The 26,777-nt window shown below is 40.2% G+C and overlaps 1 protein-coding gene across 2 annotated transcripts in view; it reads left to right on the top strand.

The window, feature by feature from the left end:
• Nucleotides 1-26,777, top strand: part of BBOX1 (gamma-butyrobetaine hydroxylase 1) — a 113,315-nt gene that overhangs the window by 74,655 nt on the left and 11,883 nt on the right. For both annotated transcript variants that reach the window (XM_063438483.1, XM_063438482.1), the window contains exon 5: nt 26,570-26,675. In XM_063438483.1, the coding sequence (XP_063294553.1) occupies nt 26,570-26,675 (106 nt within the window). The remainder of the gene's footprint in view (nt 1-26,569; nt 26,676-26,777) is intronic.

The following is a 26,777-nucleotide window of genomic DNA, read 5'->3' as shown; positions in this document are numbered from 1 at the left end:
AGGAGTGGTGTGGCCTGAAATATCTCTATAATCGGTTTCATTAACTTGTGTAAATTATGATGTCAAATATCGCTGACCAGATGGCACAGAGTCTGTGACACTTCAATGATATTATCAACTGTAAAATGATCCGTGAATTTGGGATTGTGGTTGCTGGTTTGCAATGTACCCCTGAGTCCATGCTACGGTAATTCCTGGTAGTAAAGGGACATAATGGTCACCATCACCACTTCATCTCAATAATGTAATTGTAGTGCTGCCCCACTGTTAATTTCCAAATGGTTTGACACTGAATGTGGGTATCCATGCATTCTCTGTCTGGCCCCTCTCTGCTGCAGATATAGCCCAAGCAGCAATAAGACAGTAGTGGTGCATTGAAAGCAGTAACTGAGCTGGATTGGTATGACTAATGGGGAAAGACCATCACTCAGCTCTAATAACAGCTCAGGAGCCTGAGAAGAAATATATACGGTCAATATCTTATCCTGACTGTGCTTTTTATTAAAGCCATCTTGGAGACACCGAGCTTTTACGTGCATTAAGCTTTTAACACATGGGTCACAGTTGGCACACGTTTTGTGAAATGGCAGAAGCCATGAATAGTTCTAAAGACAACTTTTACATAAACACTAATCTATAAACAAAAGATAGGTATTGGATCAGCGCTGAGTGATCTAATAGGACTGTGAACAAATCGAAAGCTGCAACCTATGGGTATGAGGTTCCCTCTAATAACCTCAAAGGAAAAATGGCAAAAACACAATAATAGGTCGCGCTAAATACAAATAGATGTGTAATAACAATGTAAAATAAATAAATAAAAAGATAAAATCGAACAAGATCAGAAAGACAAAAAAAATAGGAATAAAATTATTAATATTAATATAAATCCACTTGCACACACTCTAACAGTAAGGAATGGAACAGTTATAATGAATAGTCCCAATACTTAATAGTCTGCTTGTATATTCCAATAAATAAGTGGAAGGCTTGATATGTAGGAATTTCCAATGAAGAGAATGGATCTTCTAATTCATGGGGTGTCTTGACTCCGTGGTATACATGGAAAGACAAAGCAAAGAAACTCCAATAGTGCAAACTGAGGACCAATAAGAGCAGGGTGAATATAGGGGAGGTATATTACTCACCTATTATTGAGCATAAACTAGCTCAAGTATAATAAGCATTCAGTGGCATCTGCCCCCCACTGACGGGATAAGGTGAAGATAATTCCTCGGTATAAAAAAAGGGGAAGAAAAACAACCAAATATAGTGCTCACTGTAGATATGATAAAAATAAGTATAAACAGTAGAAATGCAGGTACTCACATTTGGATGAGCAGGATATACTGCTCAATCTATTCGTTTGGGTGGTATAGTCCCCACCTAGGATTCTTTAGCAGGTATCAGCTTCACAGTAATATATGACCAGGTAAAATAAATAAATAAATAAAGGATATATGGTAAAATAATTCTAGGTAAAACCAATATTCCTTTAATAAGATAATAAATATATAAAAACAGCCAAAACGCGTTTCGCCACACAGGGCTTTATCAACAGGGCGTTTCGCCACACAGGGCTTTATCAACTGGCAAGAATCCTAGGTGGGGACTATACCACCCAAACGAATAGATTGAGCAGTATATCCTGCTCATCCAAATGTGAGTACCTGCATTTCTACTGTTTATACTTATTTTTATCATATCTACAGTGAGCACTATATTTGGTTGTTTTTCTTCTCCTTTTTTTATACCGAGGAATTATCTTCACCTTATCCCGTCAGTGGGGGGCAGACGCCACTGAATGCTTATTATACTTGAGCTAGTTTATGCTCAATAATAGGTGAGTAATATACCTCCCCTATATTCACCCTGCTCTTATTGGTCCTCAGTTTGCACTATTGGAGTTTCTTTGCTTTGTCTTTCCATGTATACCACGGAGTCAAGACACCCCATGAATTAGAAGATCCATTCTCTTCATTGGAAATTCCTACATATCAAGCCTTCCACTTATTTATTGGAATATACAAGCAGACTATTAAGTATTGGGACTATTCATTATAACTGTTCCATTCCTTACTGTTAGAGTGTGTGCAAGTGGATTTATATTAATATTAATAATTTTATTCCTATTTTTTTTGTCTTTCTGATCTTGTTCGATTTTATCTTTTTATTTATTTATTTTACATTGTTATTACACATCTATTTGTATTTAGCGCGACCTATTATTGTGTTTTTACTAATCTATAAACCCATGAATGGCAACTTAAATCTTGTGAGACCAATATTCCGAGATTCAGAGTAGTCTGCTAGTCTGTGTCTAGAAATGTTAGTGCTTTTTTTTATATTATTAGGCAAATTACAGCAGTTTTTGACATATTTCCCATAATGCTTGGCTGCTGTGATAACCCCTTGATATATATCTACAATATACATTTAAAGTCAGTTGCTATGTCAACAACATTCAGTGTAGAAAATAACTAATTCAAAGACTTAAATAAACCATAATTGAATGTAATATCTTCGTACTATTATTTAAATATTTTACAGTGGAGGATAGTAACAGATAGTAAGGGAGAAGTCCGCCCTAGCTGACATGCCGCAAGGGTGCACAGAACTGTCTACTGACGGCAGTAGACAGCAAGTGAGTACTCTGCAGATTCCATGGGACCACTCTGTGTTTGGCTGCACTGCTTCATGTCACTATGTACTAATGTTAGGAGCCAGGATGGAACATCACCTTAAATCTGGCATCAGTGCAGAGCTGCAGGGAGTTGATGGGAGAATGACCCCACCAGGCAAGAAGGATACAAGTCTAAATAGAAAAACAAATGTGTGTGAGTGTATGAATGTGTGTGCGTGTGTGTGTGTGTGTGTGTGTGTGTGTGTATGAATGTATGCGTATGTCTGTTTGTATGAATGTTTCTATGTGTGTGTATTTGTATGTGTGTATGTGTCTGTATAAATGTGTGTGTGTATTTGTATATGTGTATGTGTCTGTATAAATGTGTGTGTGTATTTGTATGTGCGTGTGAGTATGCGTGTGAATATAAATATGGGTGTTTGTAATTTCCCTAACAAACAGGGTTTTAAGGACAGTGCAGAGTGGCACACACACAAAAAAAATTTACATTCCAAGTATGGGGTGCCAATATACATCACATGCATATATTGAGGCGTCCCTCCTGGTCATAGAAACTAGAGATATCATGTTTCCACAACTATCCCAGAGTCTCCAGCTAAACATGTAAATGAATTCAGACAGACATTGAGACATTGTGTTTCAGACTTCACACTCTATTAATTATTCGCAAGTGCCCAAGCACGACCCCTCAAAGTCCAACTTGAGATATGTACGTTATTTTTTATTTATTTTACAAACTTTTTTTATTTCCGTCATATATAAAAAAAATTGATCAGTATTTATTAATGAAAAGGAGAGCCAAAGATAAAAAACAATGTTATATGGCAGAAAAAAAGTAATTTGTATTTTACATATATTTGTGGATGCCTAAGTGTGTTCAGTATGCATTACTTAAAAAAAAAAAAAAAAACATATTAGGAAACAGAAACAAAATGCATTTTGTGGGTAAAATAAAAATGTAAAAGATGATCTGCCCATTGTAACAACGTGACCCATATCAGTGAAGCATGTATTTATAGAAAAAGAAAATTCAGCCTTTGCAAGCTGCCCCTTTTTACCTGGAAGAGACTTTCAGTCTCTTCACAGGGAAATAAGCCATCTTCACGTGCATGCGCGCACCGCCGGTGCTCGAGTAGCTCAGGGGAGTTAACAGAAGTAGGAAGGAAGCCTCCTTAGCTGTTTGATTTTATTATTAAATAATGGAACACCCCCATGGCTGTCAATCAAACATCCAAGGGTGCATTCCATGCTTTAATAATAAAAGTGCAGATTTCTCAAAAAAAAACAGGATAGGATAAGCTGAAGTGCTTTATGGATGTGTTGATCATTGAGGTCCCTTAATGATTTAAACTGAAAATATCAGCTACTGCCTGGAAGTGTAACTAATCTCAGTCAGGATAGGAAATTAAAATTAAATTAGACACCACAGTTTAGCGATGGTCAGGGTTATTCACTAGAGTGAGAATTCAAAGTGAATTTAAAGTTCATGTCTAATTTAAGGTCTAAGTAGCCGATTTGGAAGCAGAGCTGCCTTAGAGAATTTTCCCATTTTGACTATTTTTACCTTGAATTTAAAATTCACTTTGAATTCTCACATCTAGTATGATTTGTTTTTGCAGTTGCCCGCCATCTCACACTAAGCTTTTTCCTCTGTGGATGAGTTTAATTAAATTACAAATGTGCAAAGAATAAGTAAAAATTCACGGAAAGTAAAAATATACCGTTTAGGTTTTATGAAGGCCCATAATATAAAACTTTTCAGTATCAAAGATGACCTGATTTTTTTTACTTATTTCTTCTCTTACACTCTCATGTGACTTTTCCCAATGCAGAAGGAATGTGACAGATGGGTTAGCTATGGATTTGTTTCCTTGAATAAACTGCATTTGATAGTTGCTACTGTTGTTCTGTTAAGTGAAAGAGTTCCATTTACTTTGCCAATGAAAACACAAGGCAATGGGGTCATCCTATATTCTCATTTCCTTAAGGAATTCGAGCAATGAAAACACTATCTGACAAATTCCAGATGTCTGTAGCATAACGTGACTCCCTTTACCACGCTTCATGGGCGAAATGAACGTTTTATTTCTGAATACAATCAGACCCTTACATTGGAGTAGCTCAGAGATAGCTAACCTAGATCCTCAGATGTTTGTGAGCCACATTCCCATGACGCCCTATGCCAAAGGAAGTGTAACTAGAGTGCCCAAGGTAACTGCCACATGCTTAAATAACGAGTCCTTCACCAATTTTCACCAATACTTGGATAGTGCCGTGTTTACAAAAAAATGGATGACAAGTCGGTTTGTTAATTTCTGTGGCAGAAGTACTATCAGCTGGTTAATACTCGTTACTGTTCTGTTGGTATCTGGCCTGGTGACATGAATGAAAAAAAAGATAATGAACATTCCAGATACATATATATTGGAGTAATTCACTAAAATGTTATCAATTGACGTAAAAGCGTCAGTGTTCTGCAGAGCATGCATGCAAGTTTAAGTTCAATAATTGACAAATGGCAATCGTTGACATCAGAGAGCCATGGGACAGGATAATAACTGCAGTAACATTAGCAATTCACTGCAATCATGTCACGCTGGGCAGGGAGAGATGGCGCAGAGTACTCTCTGTACATAACGCAGTTATGGTGCTTATGGTGAACCTTTAAAGGAACACTAAAGTCACCCAGACCACTTTGTCTCAGTGATTTGGTCTGAGTGCAAGGGCTCTGTAATTTTAAGCCTGCAATGTAAAAAAAATTGTAAAAACTAATTTCAGGGTTAAACACACCTTTAGTGGTGCTTCCTCTATAGTGATCGAATAAAACAATAAAACGTGGTCACTTGAGGTTTCAGATGATTTTGTGTGTCAGCCTATAATGTTCTTCTATGAGAGGGAAAGAGACGGATGCCAAGGGAGTCTCGGCACTGGTGAAAATGTAAGTAAGAACCTTTTCTGTAAAAACAAATCTGCATCTAGGACACTATAGTGTTAAGAATGCAGGCGGAGTACGATATTGTAAAATACGCTGTAGCGTTCCTTTAAGAATCTCTCACATATTATAGAGAACCCATCTCTTGGTCATATAATCTCCTAATTTTTAATCTCTTAAAAAGTTAAATCTTTTCATTGCTAAACGTTTAATGGTTACCTTTACTTAACACCGAGCATATCAGTGCTCATGTTAGAACATAAGCCAGAGTAATAGTTGAGTCCTGTGGGAACTCATGTGGACCCTGTTCCCTTACAGAATTTACAGAGGGAACATTTTCCACATTTCTTGCATGGAAGTGGGGCACTCTTTGCAGTACATGATCATTTATGTAGGGCACTGGGCATTTAAAAATTGAAAAGAAGCAATGGAAGAAATGTCCTGCATTATTTTTTACACATTTTTCAATCTGAAATGATTTGTTTATAATTATGTGCTTTCTTCCTTTGTTCTGGATTGACATAATTTTTTACATATTTTTGATAAACTGCTAGTGTTGGCTGACACATTTACAGACAGTTACGTTTTCCAATAAGCTGTGAGTGATTTAGGGTGAATATGTGTAATGCTGTATTCATGGATTTGAATAGATGAGGTGAAACTTTTGCTAGTAATTGTATAAACCATATAAAATATAAAAACTGCATATTAGTTTAATATTGTCCTTCATACACACCATATGTGCACACAAGGGGCAGCACAATACAAAAAGGTAAGGTGTGCAAGGACACCAAGGGCAGCAAAATTACAGACAGTACATTGACCACTCTGCCTGGCACTAGGGGGAGATTTTGAAGGAGCAATCCAAACACCATAACTATATCCGGTGTAGTGGTTATGGTACAGGACTGCCCTGGCAGTCTCCGAGTAACTAGTCAAACTGTTTAAAAATGGTTTGACAACTTACTTTGGTACTGCCGGACACCATTCACCGACACCTAAAGCTTCTGCAAGGAGCTGAGCACTCATTCCGTGAGAATTGAATATTTACAACAAATTTGTATCTAATAGTGATTGGTTAAGAGTGGTATAATAGGAGTTACTTAGGGAATGGGAATTTGTAGTGAACCTGAAGAGTTCCCTAATCAGGATAAAAGCAATTAACCACTAATCTCACATTTATGATATCCTCTCAGGACCAACAATGGAAATATCCTGTCAGTAACTAAATGCTAAATAAGGTTTGTGAGGACTGCTTATGGACCTATATACATCATCCAATTTAAATGTCAAATATATACAGAAGAATCATTCTGTATATTGGCATGGCTACTTATTATTAGTTGTGTGACCATATATGGTCAAAGCACATGAACTAATTAGATCCACCAAAATTAAAACCCATTGCTACAATTCTGTATTCCCTAAATGTGTGCCATTGACTTCCTTTGAGGACAAAATTAGGAACCATGTTGATGAGTTCTTCTCACGAGTATTATGAGTTGTTGTTTAACATTTAGCCTGCCCAAGGAATTCTCATGTACAGCTTCAAGCTGATAATCATGGGACAGATGTTGTTCCATCATCATCTTCTTATGGAATTCTTGTGGCTTCGTTCTAATGTCTATAAAAATGTTAATATCATCGTCAACATTTATCATATGGTCTCAACATATTCTAAAATGATCAGTGCGTTCTTTAGCGTATTGGCACATTTGAACAGCACAAACCAGAGCCGAATGGAAAGATACATAGTTGTCTCTGACTTCAAAACAATTAATTGCTGGCTTCTGTGAAGTTTTTCCTTCCTTCCTTGCTTACTTGCCAACTGCTTTATTTGCTTTAAGAATAAATAAAATAACTCTCAAACCACGTAAGGGATTCTGAAATATGTCCATACTAACATCTAACTCCAGGATGTTGAGAAAGCTCATATGGACCTTGCTACCAGTCATACTTCGGGAGACAAGAAACACATGTGAGATTTAGTATAAAATGTGCACATGTCCAGGGCATGCTTGTGGATCAGACAGGAAGCTCCTTATTACAAGGTACATTAAGGATTGCAGTGTACTGTAGCATGCTTAGCCTTAAAATTAGTGGTAGCAAGACTCAATAGATGGAAACCAGTCATAGAGGCAGAATCCATCTGGATGAAGTAATGCCAGCTACCTCACATAGACGAAACATTGATTTATGTTTCACAATTACATTGAGCTGTGAGTGTTTCAAATATGTGAGAACTGTGTGATTGCTTGCACTTAGCAAAAATAAAACTTAAGAGCATGGTTTATGATTAATGGGTTGTATGACAAAATGGATCTCCAGGGCATGTCTTTTTGGTCTTAGCATGTTAGGAGTTATAGAGGAGGATGCCAACTTTTTTAGACTCTGGCCACACAGCCGTCAGAACGTAAGCTGAGTGCTGTACTCTAAAAAACATTGTCTCCACTGTCAGGCTCTTTATTTGGGGTTTCCAGTAGCCTCAATAGTACGTTTCTGTATATCCTTGTTGCCTTGCAGTATGGACCTTCAGGGTTACTTGCTAAATTCCAAAGTGTATCGAATTGGAATCTGGATTGCAAAATGAAAGTGGAAATTTCCAAGCTGTAACCATAACGAGGTTGGATAATAGTTCTAGATTGGATATTGGTGACTCCATAATTTAATTTGTTGCTACTCAGACTCCACCGAATAATCCTGGTTGACTTAGTCTTTCTTTTCAATGATTTCCAGAATTATCGACCTGGCAAGTTCTAAGATATTGTGTACCGGTTGTGTTCTGACCTCTTATTGTCTCTCACAGAGTTATTTACTAAAGTGAGAGTTAAAAGTTTGTTTCAAATTTAAGGTCAAAATAGACACACTGGAAAAGTCAGCTACGATTTCAGTGAATTTGAAATCCACTTTGAATTCACTTTGAATTTTTGGTTTAGGAAATGACCGTGGTAGTCTGTTAAAGCAGTCTTCTTTTGCCTCTACATAAGTATAATTTAATACGCTCAAAGGATGTATAGACATCTTTTTGTTCTTTTCATATGAGCTTACTTCTAGTGGTAGCTAGTTGCCTACACTCAATAAAAAGTCACTAGATACACTGATGTTTGAGAACAGTTATTGAAATCCAAAGAAATGGTTACATAGTTACATAGCTGAAAAGAGACTTGCGTCCATCAAGTTCAGCCTTCCTCACATACAGGGGAGGGCTGGCAGCCTTAGGCCTGGGGGGCAAAACCAGTCAAGTGGCCCATTGCGCCACCCCCCCATGTGACATCACAATGCCCCACCCATATGATCTGCCATATGAACTAACGCCAGTGCTGCACACAGTGTGTGTTTACATTAAAAAGCCTGCAGGGACCAGCTATAGACACCAGAACCACTTCATTAAGCTATAGTGTCCCTTTAATGTGAGGTAAATTATAGATTAGTGTCACTAATAATATACTAGATTGCCTACTTACAATTAGATGAGGATGATGATGGGCTGCAGTTTGGCTCCACTGGTCTGGTGTAGAACAGGACCTCTGGAGGCTGTTTGCAACTGTGGTCACAAAATTCAACGTTCTGGGAGAATTGGAAGCAGCTCCATTTTTTGGGGGCCTCTTACACAGCTCAAGGTCTGGGCTCCAGTGCCTGACGGTGAGTATGCCCATAAGGCCCACTCATAAGTCCACTTATATGTTCCACCCACCCATGAGCTCGCTCACAGGGAGTGGAGTGTGTAGGGGATGTGTTATGTGTTATCTAATATGTGTGCTTATGGTATGTAGTGTATAGGGATACCAGTTTGTGCAGGTGATGCAGTGTGTTTGTGTGTAGTGGAACAGTGTGTATTTGTGTATAAGGGATGTATTATGTGTTTCTGGTTGTGTGTGAGGGATGCATTGTGTGAATCTGTGTTTGTATGCATAAGGGATGCAAGGTGTGTGTCTGTATGTGTGTGCATTGAGTGTAAGAGATGCATTGTGTTTCTGTGTGTATGTAAGAAAAACAGTGTGTGTGTTTGCATGTGTGTGTAAGGGTTTGCAGTGTATGTTTCTGTGTATGTGTGCAAATGATGCATTGTCTTTGTGTGTAAGGGTTGCATTGTGTGTGTGTGTGTAATGGATGCATTGTGTGTTTCTCTGTGTGTAAGGGAAGCCTGTTCTGTTTCTGTGTATGTCTCCTTGGGTCAAGCAGCTATTACCCCACTAATTAGAAATTGTATCCCTGTATGTTATGTTTTTGCAAGTATTTATCCAATTGCAACTTAAACATCTGTATAGACTCTGACAAAACCACCTCTTCCGGCAATGAATTCCATATCCTTATTGCTCTTACTGTAAAAAAACCTTTTCTTTGCCTTAGATGAAATCTCCTTGCTTCAAGCCTAAATGTGTGACCTCGTGTCCTATGTATAGCCCTGTTTATGAAATTATGGTAATTGTGTTTATGTTAAAGTAAAAAAGGGGTACGCACATAAGGAGTTAAACAGAAGGAGTTGGTTTATGTGTTTTGCATTTTGCAGTTTTTAATCATAGGCAGATTTTAGTTTTTTTTTTTTTAATAATCATCTTTAATTTCCATTAAATCGCGAAGTGTACTTTTTAAGTCTATAGCAAAATACTTGATTTCACCAGGAACTATTTATAGGTTAATACAGCAAAACAAGTTATATAATACTCATTAATATTTTTTTTCTTTAAAAGCACATAAAATGGCTTGTACCATTACCATTTGTAAATTAATCATAAACTCTCCCGCCAAGTCTGCTTTGTAACATTAAGTCCGTTTCACCACTGTAACCAGACCAGCCAAGGAATCCCAGCCAAGCCTTATTTTTCAGATTTCAGAGACTAAAATGCTTCAGCTTGCATTCAAACGTATCCCTAGCTCCTCAATTGAAAGGTTAACAATGTGTTCAATGGACGAGGTCTCCCTTTTGTCTGCTAAAGTTTAAAATGAATTCATAGAGAAAGAGAGAAGGAGGGGGGAAACGCTCTTGGCACCGAATCTACATGCTTTCCAGATTAGAACATAGAAACAAGACATTTTCCTTCCCCATAATAAGTTGTAGACCACATATGACTTTGGTTAATGCATTCCCCCAGTACAGTTGATGAGCACAATATGATCATAATCAAAGAATTGTGGTGGATGCAAATGTTCGTACATTGAAGTACTGGGGATGACAAATGTTGTTTGTTTCTCATTACTAGAAATTTTTGGCCAGAAAAAAAGATGCTATATACAGAGAAAAAAAAAATGTATGTAAACAACTGAAGAACTTTGCAGAAAATACCAATAATGTGTACACTTCTTGGTGCCAAAATTACTTTGTCATTCTGAGCTGGAGACGTGCCTCCGACGTGATGATTTATGGCTTTAGCACAGTAACACTCTCTAAGCCAATGGCTATAAAACCTCTCTATTAACAGTGTAGGAGCCGCCCTAGACATCAGTAGCGGTCTGCCTGCTGTGAACAAATTGTTTCTGAATTAATCTAGCAAAAGGGAAAGAGTACAGGGGTCCATGATCTTAGGACAATACATGTTGAGCTCTGTCTGGGATAAGTGGGAGTTATACTACTTTAATTTAACTAAAGTCAAACTAGGGTTCTTTAAAGGAACACTATATGGTCAGGAACACAAACATGCATTCCTGACCTATAGTGTTAAAACCACCATCTAGCCACCCTGGGCCCCTCATGCCTCCCTAAATATAGCAAAATCTTACTGTATTAAAGGCTGAAGCTGTAACTCTGCATGCTGTTAGACTCAGAAAAACAAGCAGTCTGCTGACATCATTAGAAGTAGTGGCCTGATCCAATCACAATGCTTCCCCATAGGATTGGCTGAGACTGACAAAGAGGCAGATCAGGGGCAGAGCCAGCACAATTCAAACACAGCCCTGGCCAATCAGGATCTCCTCATAGAGATGAATTGAATCAATGAATCTCTATGAGGAAAGTTCAGTGTCTGCATGCAGAGGGAGGAGATACTGAATGTTTGGATGCATTTTAGGCAGCCATGACCCAGGAAGGATCTCTCACAGCCATCTTAGGAGTGGCCAGTGAAGTTATCACTAGGCTGTAATGTAAACACTGCATTTTCTCGGAAAAGACAGTGTTTACAGCAAAAAGCCTGAAGGCAATGATTCTACTCACCAGAAAAAATTCAATAAGCTGTAGTTGTTCTGGTGACTATAGTGTCCCTTTAAGCATTTATAATCTGCCCCATCTACTGTCTAATGGGTTATGGTGTTTCAAGAACATTATATTCCCTTAATTCCTGGTTCACCGTTGCATATCATGTGTACCTACCACCCAACATTTCAAATGGACAAAGAGGGACGCTTTAATTTTAGGGGTGTGGCCAGGGGCAGGACTGTCCTGAGAAATTTCAGATGTCTTGTTAAAAACAATTTATGCAACTAAAACGTAATTTAGAACAATAATAATGTATCGTATTTACACAGACTGATTTCTAAACACATTTATTGTATTTAAAGACACATTACTGGGAGTATTATTGCTGTGGGGCTCTGTTATACACTCAGACACATTACTGGGAGTATTATTGCTGTGAAGCTCTGTTATAAACTCAGACACATTACTGGGAGTATTATTGCTGTGAAGCTCTGTTATAAACGCAGTCACATTACAGGGAATATTATTGCTGTGAAGCTCTGTTATACACTCAGACACATTACTGGGAGTATTATTGCTGTGGAGCTCTGTGATACACTCAGACACATTACTGGGAGTATTATTGCTGTGGAGCTCTGTTATACACTCAGACACATTACTGGGAGTATTATTGCTGTGAAGCTCTGTTATACAATCAGACACATTACTGGGAGTATTATTGCTGTGAAGCTCTGTTATACACTCAGACACATTACTGGGAGTATTATTGCTGTGGAGCTCTGTTATACACTCAGACACATTACTGGGAGTATTATTGCTGTGGAGCTATGTTATACACTCAGACACATTAACAATAGGGAGCTTGTAGAAAAGAAGGACATTAGGATAGAAAAGAGGGATAGAGAGATTTGGATCTAAAATTGGCACTGTCCATCCTAAATAGGAACACTTGGGAGGTAGGTACTCTATATATGTGTACATGTATATTATATATAATATATAGAAGCAATGCTACAATTTGCTTTAAGCACAGTCAGAGCTTGCCAATATTTAGCTATTAATACCATGAGTTCTTGTTTTGTGCAGATATATTGTAATGCTCCAAACCTGTACAATAAGCAAGCCAACTGTTTATTTTAATGAGCTAACCATGTTCATTAAGTCATTGCTAGCATTTCAGATTCCAACATTGAGAAGATTTAGATTAAGCTAATGCAGCAGATACTGATGTTCAGGGCCGGACTGGCATACAAACTCATACAGACATACAAACTCATGCAGACACACAGGTACACATATAGATACACATATTTACATACAGACACACAGATACACATACAGACACACAAACACATACAGACACACAGATGCACATATTGACACACATATACACATACAGACTAACAGATTCAGATACAGAAACACAGATAAACATACAGACACACATGCAGACACATAGATACACACATAGTTACACATACAGACACACAGATGTACACATATATGCAAACAGATAAACAGGCACACATATATACATACAGACAAACAAACAAATACACACCCAGACATATACACCGACACACAGGCACACAGATTCACATACAGACACACAGATACACATAGAATCACACAGATATATAGGCATACATATAATCAGACACACATACAGGCACATAAATAAACATAAAGACACATATATTCACATACAGATACACATGCAGACATACAGACACACAAACACACATACAGACACATGCAGATACACACATACAGACATACAAACACATGCAGACGTACAAACACATGCAGACACACATATTCACATACAGACACACAGATACACATAAAATACAGACACACATACATACACGCATTTTCACATACAGGCACACAGATTCACATACATATACATATATTCACATTCAGACACACAGAAACACATGCAGACATACACACACATACATGCACACAGATACACATACAGGCACACATATTCACATACAGACACACAGTTACACATGCAGACACACAGATATGCATACAGGCACACAGATTCACATACAGATACACACATCCACATACACACATACAGTGGTGTATTCTGGTTTTGTGCTGCCCTATGCATGACAAAACTCAGGCAACTCCCCCCCCCCCCCCCGCCACCCCCTTTGAAATTTATCTTCCTGACCGACGCACGCCCTCACTGATGCATGCACTGACATACACTCACAGATACACAGTCATTGTCACACACATTGTTTAACCAACACACACTTTTACTGAAACATACACATTCACAGACATACATACTCACTCATTCACAGTTACACTCACAGTTACACACACACTCAACTCCACCGACAGACACACGTATACACTTTCACTGACAAACACACATACACACTCACTGACAAACACATATGTGACAGGATGTGACAGGCACACATCCACTAACACATACACGCTCTAACAGACACACACGAATACTCACTATTAGACACACAATAACACTCACTAGCAGACACACTAACACTCACTAACAGACACACTAAAACTCACAGACACACACACTCACTAACAGACACACTCTCACTAACAGACACACACTAACACACTCACGAACAGACACACTTACACTCACTAACAGACACACACTAACACTCACCAACAGACACGCACTAACCCTCACAACTACCATTGGAAGTGCTGGAGTGGATTTTTCCATGTCCAGTGGGGCAGGCTGCAGCTTGGCGGGCCAGTGGGAGGTCCGGCAGACAGGTGAGCGGTGGAGGTGGGTGGCAAGGGAGCCCTGATCTCCCTGCTCAGGTCCCTTGCGCGCCTCTTAGCAATGCCGGGGCTGGAGTGACATCGATTGTTTTTGAGCCACGCTCCTATTTCCTACCTTTAGGTGCAGAAGGGTAGCTTGCCTGGGATCCAGTGGCTGACTGATGCTGTTGGGAGTCAGAGACCCTGACTTCTCTCTCCTCCTCCTCCCTTCTGTGTTAGCTGGGAAGAAGTGACCTGCTGTCACTTCCTTCCAGCACTGACATCGTTACAGAGCCCGGTTGTACTATTAAAGGGCCACAGCGCTGATCGGGCCCCTGTGGACGATGTACCCCCTTAGGATGCGAGCCCACTGTCCATAATAGTTTATTTTAGGATCAGCAAATTAGGGACAGCTGTTTTGGACCAACCAGGAGTAACTGGGTCCGGGCAGCTGACTATTTGCCTCGCATTAAAGACAGCCCTGTGTACAGGTGATGCAGTGTGTAGGGTTTGCATAGAGTGTGTTTAGGGAATGTAGTGTGTGTTTGTTTGCAGGGATTTGTTTACTAGTGTATGCATAGGGGATCCAGAGTGTGTCAGGAATGTAGTATGTGTCTATAGGGTGTATGTTGTGTGTCTAGGGGATCTAGTGTGTGTGTGTGGAGAACCCAGAGTTTATATAGGAGATCTAGTGTGTGTTTGTGTCTAGGGGATCTAGTGTGTATAAGGGATGTTGTGTGTTTCTGGAATGTAATATGTATAGGGGTGCAATGTGTGTGAGAGAGGCTGCAATATGTGAAGGGTGCAATGTGTGTGCCAAAGGTGCAGTATGTGTGTATGAGGTGCAGTGTGTGTGTGTGTGTGTGTGAGAGAGAGAGAGAGAGAGAGAGATAGAGAGAGGGGTGCAATGTGTGGTGTGTGTGTGAGATGTGTGTTTGTGAGGGGTTCAGTGTGAGTGAAGGGTATGCAGTGTGTGTGTGTGTATGTGTGTGTGTGTGTGTGTGTGTGTGGTACAATGTGTGTGAGGTGTGTGGTACATTGTGTGTAAGGGGTGCAGTGTGTGTGTGAGGATACAGTGTGTGTGTGTGTGGGAGGGAGCAGGGTGTGTGAGGGGATTAGTGTGTGTGAGCAGTGGCGTACACATAACCCATGGGGCCCCAGTGCGAAACTGATCCATGATATGCGGCCCTAGCCCACGCGGCAAACCGCCGGGGCTGTATATTAAGGTGCCCATCGGGTGGCCCATGCTATCAGGACCATGGGCTAGTAAGAACCTCCCTAGCTTCTTACTAGCCCATGGCCATTGCGGCCCATCTGGCATTTGCCAGTTTGCCCTGATGGCCAGTCCAGGCCTGCTGATGTTAAAGGTGTTAAAGGTGCTGATGTTGCTGTAGAAGTTATGGTGCCTGGAGTGCTCTGGTGCTCCCTCCATGGTAAGTAGTCAAACCATTCCCTGCCTCCTCTAACAACACTAGAGAGCCAGACGTTCCCAAACAAAAACTGCTGTTACCTCTCCTAAGCTGAACCCTGCTCTCCTATGTTAGTTGTAGAGGAGTGGATCAGTGCCCGTTGAAGAAGCCAAACCGTAAAAAAATGGTTTGATTGCATACAATGGAGAGGATTCAATGCCCTCTGGCACCATAACAACTGCATCAGCTATAGTGGTTATGGTGTGTTGAGTGTTACAATAGCTTTGAGTTGAACTAAGAATTAAAAAGGTGTACCTTTACCCCTGGCAATGTTTATATTTTGATGAGGCTGTCCACTTGAACTATTAGGTTGTTGGAGTAACCCTTTAATAACTATTTCATTGGGGAGGTTATACGTAGCATTATAAGTGCCAGAGGAACATGGAAATATGTTTTGTATTTGTATTGTAACATTGTTGAGCCTGATTGTGACTCTCAGTTTATTGATCATATAGCAAAATTGTTAATATTGCAAATACCAATGATAGCTGGCAGTATACAAGTGGTGTGGACCATACCCAAATCAAATATACATATGGCATACGCTGGATGTTTTTAATTAGCAATAACTATTCCTGCAGCCTTTGGTCTTGACATATGGCCAGACCAACACCTTTTCTTTTCATTTTTCTTTTTTTGCAAATGGATCTCGCAACAGCATGTTTGGGGGTATTCTTGTTGGCTTGCAGTATAGACCTTCAAAGTTACTCACTAAACACTAAAAGTTTTCCAGATCAGCTATTAGAGGCTCAATTTTGCCTTTGAGATTTGATTTCACTGCAACCCAACTTCAATGAATAACCCTGATTGACTCAGTTCCAATTTTCACTGATTTTGAGAAATCTTGACCTGGTTAGTCCTATTATATTGTGTACCTGTTGTGTTCTTTCTCATTTCTCTCGGTCCATTAAAGCGGTCTTCTTTTTCCTTTTACGTCAAGATTTAATTAAGTTATTATAATCAAATGATGCGAGTACATCTTTCTGTCCCTTCCACACCAGGTTATTATTCCTGGTAGTGTCTTGCCTGAACTCTGCCGGAAAAGGTTACTAGATATATTGACTTCTGAGGAGAATTGTGGAAATCTAATGGAAAGGCTAAAGTTCAAGTAAAGCAGTACAAATTATAAGCATACAAGGAGATAGATAGATGGATTTGCCCTATGATTTTTGCATTTCACACCACTTAGTCATAGGTAGAATTATTAGTATTAATGCATGCGACTGTATCAGATGCATTCTTTCATTAAAGGTGTGTGGGCATCCCTTTAAAACCCAACATTTCACGAGAGACCCTTGTAGGACTGCCATAATAAATGGATGTGCCTAGCCCCTTGTTAAACTATACGTATTGAAGGGGTTACACTATGTTTAAGAAGCAGGTGGTAGTTCACTTGTTGACAAATTCAACTACTCTCATCTGAAGATGAGACATTCAAGCGTAAAACGTTCTAAGCATGGAGAACTGTTTTTCTTTCTGTCAAAAAGCTCAGCAGCCACACAGAATTACTATTCATGTCTAAAAGGCCCCGTTCATGTGTTGCCATGTATACATATGTAAAGCGTAACAGAAAAGTGTTAATGGGTTTGTGGAGTTGGAATATGAGCCCAGAAGGAGAGGGTTTTTTTTCAGGTGGACGGTGAAGTCACGTTAATGTCCATAGGTCAAAATAATGTTTATAAGGTGATTCTCTAAGTGTTACAGTGACTGCTAGTTACTAGCTGTGTAAATAAAGAGTTTAGTTACGTAAGTGTGAAAATCACACCTTTATAGTGAGTGAAAGGAAGAATGTACAAGGTATTCCTTATAAACCTGTGTAGCGAGTGAAAAGGTCAGACTGTTTAATCATACACCCTCGAGGGGGCTACAAAAAGGACTCTGGAGTTTAATGAAAGCAGCAAATTGTTAAATTCCAGCCTATAATTAACATCCAAGATACAATATTGCATTATGATAGAATGCAGACATCAGTTTAGATGGACATATGTTTATCTTGTTGTCCAATACAGGATGACTACAGTCTTTACTATAAACTAAAACTTTACTCCCCATTTAAAGAGAATATAAAATGAAGGAGGGTTTTTTTACATTTTCATTAGATTATAACTTTTTATGCCTCTTCCTGTCTTTAAAAGGCCCCAAAATAATTCAAATAATATATATTATAACAATAACAATACCAAGAGCAGCTGGGAAATAAAATAAAATGACTTAACTTAAAAGTTTTTTTTCTGCATGTTTTTTAACTTTTTAATAGGCTACAATTACTTTAATTTCTACATATGAATGTATGTAATCTGGGCACGCAATGAAGTTGTTATGGTGCGAGAAGGTCCCTGGCAGCATCTTGCCTTAAGATGCTAAAGTGTTAACAAACAGTTTATCCACACAGCTGTGAGGCTTCAACCATAGCAACAAGAAAGAATGAGAACGGACAAAAGCTTAGAGAGAGATAGCTTGCCCTTCGGTAAATCCCCACTCAAGTCTCCAAATAGTTTTACATTACATCTTTATACCAGCAGCGGGCAGTCTCCTCCTGGCACACCCTCCTCCTCTTCTCAGATCATCCATCTCAATGAACTCTGGCCCATTCCAGTGCTTCTTATTGAGAATTATTAATGAAGTATTGGGCATGTATTGAAATTGTTGCCGATCAGAATCCCATGCTTTTCTTTGAGGCACTTTCATATCATTCAACATCAAGTCTTTCAGTGATAGAAAGTCCTCAAAGAAAGCTCCTTATCTTCATTAAGAAGGTAGTGGTTTTAGAGCTTAGTGTCTCTCTAAAATAAACTCAGCAGTTTGTAGTAAAAATGAAAGATATCTAAATTATCTTGACTTCCTCTAAGCATGGCGGAATTTCACCGTGATCAAAAAGTTCAAAAACTGTAGAGTTTATTCACTGATCACTGAATAGCAATCCATTGTTCAGATTTGTCTGTTTCAGCCATCGTTTTGCTATGTGAACCCACTTCAGCTCTTCAGAAAAGACAATTTCAGTTATTTCAGATGTATTCAGGGGCGTATTAGCCGCGAGGCAAACAAGGCATTTGCCTTGGGCGGCATTTTCCAGGGGGCGGCAAAAAAAGCCGCCCCCAAATGCCAAGGCAAATGTCTTGTTAGCCTTGCGGCTAACAGACATGCTGGGCTGCTGGGCGGTCGGGCGGCTGGCGAGGGAGCACTTCCTCTGAGCTGTCTGCTCAGCTCCCTCGCACGCCGCAGAGTGAGGCTGGGAGCCGGAATATGACATCGTATTCCGGCTCCCAGCCTCACTCTGAGGCGCGCAAGGGAGCTGAGCAGACAGCTCAGAGGAAGTGATCCCTCGCCAGCTGCCCGCCCGCCGGCCAATGCCGCCCGCCCAGCAGCCACTGGACCACCAGGGAGGAAGAGAACCCCCCCAGCATTTCCAAAGGTAAGGAGGGTTACATTTAAAAAACAAATGTGTTAAATATGTGAGTGTGTGTGTCTGTTAGTGTGTGTGTATGTCTGTTAGTGTGTGTGTCTGTTAGTTTGTGTGTATGTCTGCTAGTGTATGTGTGTCTGTTAGTGTGTGTGTCTGTTAGTGTGTGTGTCTGTTAGTGTGTGTGTCTGTTAGTGTGTGTCTGTTAGTGTGTGTGTGTATGTCTGTTAGTGTGTGTGTCTGTTAGTGTGTGTGTGTGTGTGTGTGTGTGTGTATGTTAGTGTGTGTGTCTGCTAGTGTGTATGTATGTCTGTTAGTGTGTGTGTGTGTGTGTATGTATGTCTGTTAGTGTGTGTGTGTGTCTGTTAGTGTGTGTATGTATGTCTGTTAGTGTGTGTGTGTGTGTCTGTTAGTGTGTGTATGTATGTCTGTTAGTGTGTGTGTGTGTGTGTTTGTCTGTTAGTGTGTGTGTCTGTTAGTGTGTATGTGTGTCTGTTAGTGTGTATGTGTGTCTGTTAGTGTGTGTGTGTGTCTGTCTGTTAGTGTGTGTGTTTGTCTGTTGATGTGTGTGTGTCTGTTAGCGAGTGTGTGTTTCTGTTAGCTAGTGAATGTGTGTGTGTGTGTATTTAGAAGGCGGGGGAAGGGTTGGGTGGGGGTGGCGGGGGAAGGGTTGGGTGGGGGTGGCGGGGGAAGGGTTGGGTGGGGGTGGGGTCGGCGCGGGCGGGAGGGGGGCGCCTGAGTTTTGTCCTGCCTAGGGCAGCACAAAACCAGGATACACCACTGGATGTATTTGCAATGGCAGTTCCAGTAATATCAGCCACATGTGTACGTTAATGTGTTATTCAAACAGCTGCAACAAGTTCAACAAGTTCAGTTGCAACAAGTTAATTTACTTCATTTCATCCATTACCCGTCCTAGAGACCAGGAGAACTGCAATTATAAATCCTGTGTCCTCCAAATACTCCCTTAATGTTTCTGTAACAGTACCCCAAACTGTAAATCATACCCACACTCTTACCGTACGATCTGCTTATTTTGTTCTTCTTGTAGTAGGGAAGTTAGATAACTGTTACACTTTGGCTCCAATACGCTGGGCTGGTGAATCTCTTTGCACTAAATAAATCCATCTGAAAATAGCGCTGACCATTTCGGATCAATGAGAATTTAATTCAGTTGATCATAAATACGTAAATCTCTGATTAATTTTAACAGCTTGAAGAGCTGAAATAAAAGTAAATTGTGTTTAGTTACTAAACCATTATATTATCTTTTCCCTAATCATCTCAGTTGTGGAAATCTTGAATTTTGATTGGCTACTACAAATGGTGTGACGGACCGCCTTGCACCCCAACCAGGTACCTCCGTCAATCGCTGCTTCCTAGTACTTGCGAGTACCATGAGCACTGCACTGGAATACCATAACCACCGTAAACCCCATGAACCGCTGCAGCTTGGTAGGGGTCTCGCCGTCCTCCACCCACCCTGGACCCATGACCCGGATCCAGCTTCTAGTGGGTAGACCTCTCCTAGTCCAGAGAGCGTAGCAGGAACAGAGCCTTTTAAAGGCTCGGGCAAGGTATATTGCAGGGTCCATAGTCCTGAGGTAAGATGCTGGCCAACAGGCCCCTCCAAGAAGCCTTGACAAGGTTCAATTTGTCACAGGGCCATAATCACAGGGTAGGTGGCTGGCAAACAGGCCCCTCCAAAAGCCAATGACGAGGATACTTTCACAAATGGTATCTGTCATTTTCAGCAGCCCACTGGGGGCATGAAAATGTAGTATAATTTAATTTCCACTTTGTGAAATAGTCATATCCTCCAGTGGAAATGACAGTAAATGCTACTATAGCTCGGCTGTAGGAATCTATGATTATTTTTTTGTGAATATAGTTTTAAAGTTTTATGAAATGGAAACTTCAGTGGACAGAACCCACTGTAATCTACTTGAACAATCCACATATCCTTCTGTATTACATTTAGATTTAAACTAGAAATAAATGCATCATGATTTATAATATGAAGACATTAACCAGGTTCAGCATAACAGTGAGGAAATTGAAAGCACTTGTAATAATTGCATTTTCTGCCATTAAATAGCACTTATCTGACCATTGACAGGAGCACACATGCTTGTCACTAGCGGAATCTGAAAATGATTTCACTAAACAGAGCAATTTTAGATGTAATAGGTAGGCATGACATAGAAATGTAAGCAAATTAACTATGACAACTTTTTATAATCTTTCAAACCAAAGCTCACATTTTGTCAGTAGACAGATTTGAAATATGTAATTCGTTAATTACCTACAAGATTTATTTTGGTTTTAATAAAGTGTTATCAATATGATACTTTTTTTTTTTTTGTAAATATATGTTTATTAAATATTTTTCAACATGTAAAACTTCAGCATGGACACGCAGGTCCCTTTAATCACATGTATCCACAATCATAATGTAAAAATGCTGATCTCATTGGCATGCATTGGTGACACGCAGGTCACATTATAACGTATGGTTTTATGTTGGACTCGCAGGCCCTAAAGCATATAGACATAAGTAGGCAGTACCCTCTAATGCCTGATGGGTACGACTTTTACGGCTCCCCTGTTATGGTGAGAATTTTAGGTCGGCTTATCTCTTGCGGCTCGAATGGGGAGGTTGACTTTAGATCGATGGTTGTAGATCCCAGTGCTCTGGTAGTCTCGTAGAGTGGGTGCGCGGTTGAAGTTATTCCCAGTACCGGGTAAGGATGTTTTTCCCTCCTCTGAACCCATTACCGTCTGTAGCTTACTCTGGCCAGGGTTGCTAGACCCTTCAGCTACAGGGAATCTCCGCTCTAGGTACTTTTCTACTCATATCCCTGTACAGGAAAGTTTCTGAAACCCAAAGAGAAATACCGTAGAAGAAGATAGGAGGGGAAGGAAAGGGGGCTAAGGGGAAGGAAAGGTGGGGAAGGTGAGGTGTAAGTCCGTGGTTGTCATGTCTGTCAGGTGAAATTACTATTGTAAGTGAGATGTGAAGTCTGCCGCTGCAGTGGATAGGATCCAGCGGGACCAAATCTCCATGTGCGCTGTGGTGGTGTTAGCTGCACCCATGTGAAGCTCCTCTATTGCCCTGAGTTCCTCCATTTGGGTTTACCATGACAGAAGTGGGGGGTGATCGCCTGTTTCCACTACTGTGGAAGGACCTTTTTAACTATGTTTAGGATTCTAATAGACATGGATTTCTTATACCGGGACCTGGGGTTGGTTGTGTGGTGCAGGAGCATCGTCGCCGGGTCCTCGGGTGGCGGTTCATCAGAGGATTTCTCCAGCATATTATGTATACCCACCCAGAAAGGTCTTATTTTTTTCACAGTCCCACCAGAGGTGTAGCATGATGCCTTACTGCACCTCCAGCAGAGGTCAGAGTGAGTTGGGTCTTTTGCGTGCAATAGGGCCCGTGTGCGATACCAATTAGTCAACAGTTGAAAAGCCGTCTCCTGCGTCCTGGTGAGCGCTCGTCCTTTGGGGAGGGTGTAAATGAAGGTCATCAGTTGTTTATATTTGAAAGTCTGTAGAAAGGTAGGGGTGTCGCCACCCCAGGAGTTCGTCTAGCATTCTATTATTGCAAATTATGTCCCTTAAGGCGTTCGGGTCCAGACCTGGAGGAAAGTCGTTGTTGTTCTTTAGAGTAGCAGAGAAGATGGGTAAAGTGTCAGTCCATAGGTCCTGGATGCCCTCCGCCACAGGCCTAGGGTGTGTTGTGTGAGTATGGAGCCTCCCTGTCTGTCCTCCCTTCTGGGGTGCCATGGCAGGACGGAGACAGGTCTTCCTGCCTCCAAATCTTCTGCCATCTTCCACAGTTCGTGGACGTTTGTCTTGGTCCACTCCATCACCCTTTGAAGATGGCATGCCACTTAGTATAGGTAGAAGTCCGGCATTGCCAGACCTCCCCTGTCCTTAGGTTGCATGAGAGCAGGGAGCTTGACCCTCAGTCTTTTCCCATTCCACACATAGTGGCCCATTGTTGAGCACAGGGAGGTGAAGAAGGGTTTGGGGATTATGAATGGGATGGCTTGTAGCATGTAAAGCAAGCATGTGAGGTAGTTCATTTCGATAACCTGAACCCTCCCCAGCCAACATATGTGTGGGTAGGACCAATCCGCCATCTCCTGCTAGAATGTAGCCATTAAGGGGGCAAAATTTTCTTTAAATAAATCGCCACTCAGTCTAGTTAACCATGTTCCCAAGCAGCAGACCTTGTGGGCCGCCCACTGGAAAGCGAAGCTTAGGCGTAGGGGCCTGGCTCGACTGCTGGGCAAGCCAATGTTTAAGACATATGATTTTGAGAGGTTTATTTTCAAGTTGGAGATTGCTTCAAATTCTTGTAGGATGTTCAAGAGGGATATTTCCAGTTGGCAGACGAAAAAGAGAAGGTCGTCTGCATATGCAGCCACCTTATGTTGTGTTTCCCCTGTCTTTATTCCCATGATGTCCCTGTGTTGTCTAATAGTTGTCATGAAGGGTTTGAGGGCAAGGGCAAAGATCAGCGGATGTATTCTGAAAAAGGTATTCCCAACCCACCCTGTCGAAGGCCCCCAGTGTCCCCACCCCTCATAGGGTGAGAGCACTGATAGTATTATCCCTCGCCTCACGTCCCTTCATGAATCCCGCCTGGTCCGGGTGTACCAGGGAGGGAATGTGTGTCTGCAGACACGCGGCCAGGACCTTCACCATTAATTTTACATCCCAGTTGATGAGGGAAATGGCTCTGTAGTTCCCGCAGTGCTCTCCATCACCGCCCTCCTAAGGGATGATAGTTATGTGTGCTGTCGGTGCTTGCTTAGGGAAGTGGTGACCCTCCCTCATCGCATTAAATGAAGCCAGCATCGGCTGGTACAGGCTGTCAGAAAAGCGTTTGTAAACACGGAGTGGTAGCCCGTCAGGGCCTGGACTCTTGCCAAGTTTGGTGCATTTTATCGCAAGCGCCCGTTCCTCTAGGGCTATTGGTTCGTCTAATTGGTTGGAGACGTCCTTATCTATGGTTGGCAGAGCGCGCGTCGTCAAGTACTGTCGAATTGAGTCCCATAGACGGCCTTTCCCTACTTCGGTTCGGGGCTGCGGGAGTGAATATAGCTCTGAGTAATAAGAGCGCACTGCCTCCAGGATCTTAGCAGGTCAATATGATACTTTTATATGTCAACTTATTGAGTTAATTTGTTAATACAATTGCAATGCACTATTCTTCTAGAATTAGTAAAAGTGCAAATATTTCAAGATTGAACAGAGAATAAATGAATGAGTGAATGGCTGTGCCTAGATTCTAGTATAAATGCATATTTATGAAGTTACATAAAGGAGAATTGATACACAAATGTATCAGTGGGGCATAGCCTTAACTATGGCTCGAATGACTGCACTACAACATCTAGAGGCTATAAAACAGACCTTGAGTCTTGCAGCTAATTCAAACGGGCACCATCTTTTACTGTCTTGTAATATAATATGCACTAGCATATGAAAGGGAAAGGGGAGAAGGTTTAATTTTTACAACATGTGCTGCCATGGAAAATCACCTTTACAGAGTCACCACAATGGTAACGGCAACAAGTTGGAAAAGTGGCTTCCCAGGAGAGTCCAGACTTGCTGCAGGCATTTCTACCTCCTTCTCAAATTAATAAAATGCAGATGTAACACATACTGGACACCATGACTAGTAGACAACTCCAGCAATTCAAGACCTTTACTGGAATTATTAGCAATGACATCCAGAATTGGGTGGCAAGGACTGCATAACCATAGTCCAAGATAGACACGTTTATATACTGAGGAGCATATGTGGTGTTCCAAAATCAATACCAAAGCCAAAACTAACATCAATAATTACTGGTTCCTTTGTTGTTTTCTTGCCAGAGGTCCTCACACGTGTTAATATTGGAGATATCAAGGTATGTGAATAATAATGTGGATATGACTGGATGCAACTTTGTGATATTCTTTTTTTTAATAAAAAAAAATTTTGATTACATATTAAAACAAAATTGCTTTAATGTTCATTTAATCCATCGAATTACTCGGTGCCTTTTGTTAAACTTGATAGCATTTGAAGATTTATATCTGCATACCATAATAAATATTATCCTTCTACTTTGCAAGAAAGAAGTCAAGGTCACAATCCACAATGGAATTCTGGCACTCGTTACATCCCCGGTCACATTCTTTGGGATGACATAACACCTTGTTTAGTTATTATCTCCACTATCTCCAGAAAGATTAGATGACTTATGTAATGCTTTAAATACGCACAACTGATATATAAACACTTTTCAAACAATGTCATAGTACAAGAAATATCCTACTTGTCAAAGAATGGAATTAGAGGAGAGAAAGGTCTGATTCAACCTCGTGATTACTGGCCTTCATTGAACAACAATGACAACATAGTTATCATTACCCGGAATGCCACCTTGAAGTGGTGATCTATCTTTGTTATAGCTAAATTATTTTACTTGTTTGTTAGTTTCTTATTCTTTTTTTTTTTTTTAATTTGTAATCAAACTGGTAGACAAACGAAATCGCTCAGCCCTTGCCTAGGATTTAGCATCATATAGCCTAGTCCTATAATTAAATAAAACAATAATCAAAAACTGGTTACTTCCAAGCACAAAGTAATGGGGAATTGACACCCGCTAAACTTGTTATAATTATAAAGATAATTAAAGATTACCAGCATGCCTTTCCCATGAATTAAGAACATTGAGTTGTAGCATGCAAATACATTTCTAGTGCACAGTCTATCAATACTTTATTTGGACACGGGTATAAATCATGTTCTAACAGAAACCCAACTATGTATTCTCTACATTTTCAAATGGTCTACCTCAAAGCTATTGCTTTCAGGTCAATGTCTTTCGAATGACTCTTTGTTTAAAACAAATTATATTCCAATATTGATCGAAACCTAAAAGCAGATGTTTAAGGATGCTTGGGTTTCATCAGCTTAGTTAGAATTACTAAATTATAGTTTATTATTATTTTGTTTATTGTTTTTGTTATGGGATAACAAAGAAGACTGCTTTAAGTAAAACAGCATATAATGTGACTATATGGTTAAATAAACTATTGCAGAAACAACTTCTTTAGAATCTACTACACATTGGGATATTAAGGCTCCCTTTATCTTTTTCTAATGATATAGTTTGATTGAATATGAAGATATTAAAATGTGTCTGTCATCTGTTTTAAGGTACACCTGGCAAGTTCAAGATAAGATAGATGCAAATAATGTCGCCTACACTTCAGGGAAATTAAGTCTTCACACAGATTATCCAGCTCTTCAATATCCTCCTGGGGTAAGGAACTTTATGTTTTTGATTAGATGGAGAAGCCTTCATACACAACTTTGTGATTAAAAAGAAAACTGAGCCAAAAGCCTTCTAGCAAGAAAAAAAATA

The sequence above is a fragment of the Pelobates fuscus genome, chromosome 12 (genome assembly GCF_036172605.1).
Source record: "Pelobates fuscus isolate aPelFus1 chromosome 12, aPelFus1.pri, whole genome shotgun sequence".
Taxonomy (NCBI): domain Eukaryota; kingdom Metazoa; phylum Chordata; class Amphibia; order Anura; family Pelobatidae; genus Pelobates; species Pelobates fuscus.
This window is presented reverse-complemented; position numbering and strand designations above follow the sequence as displayed.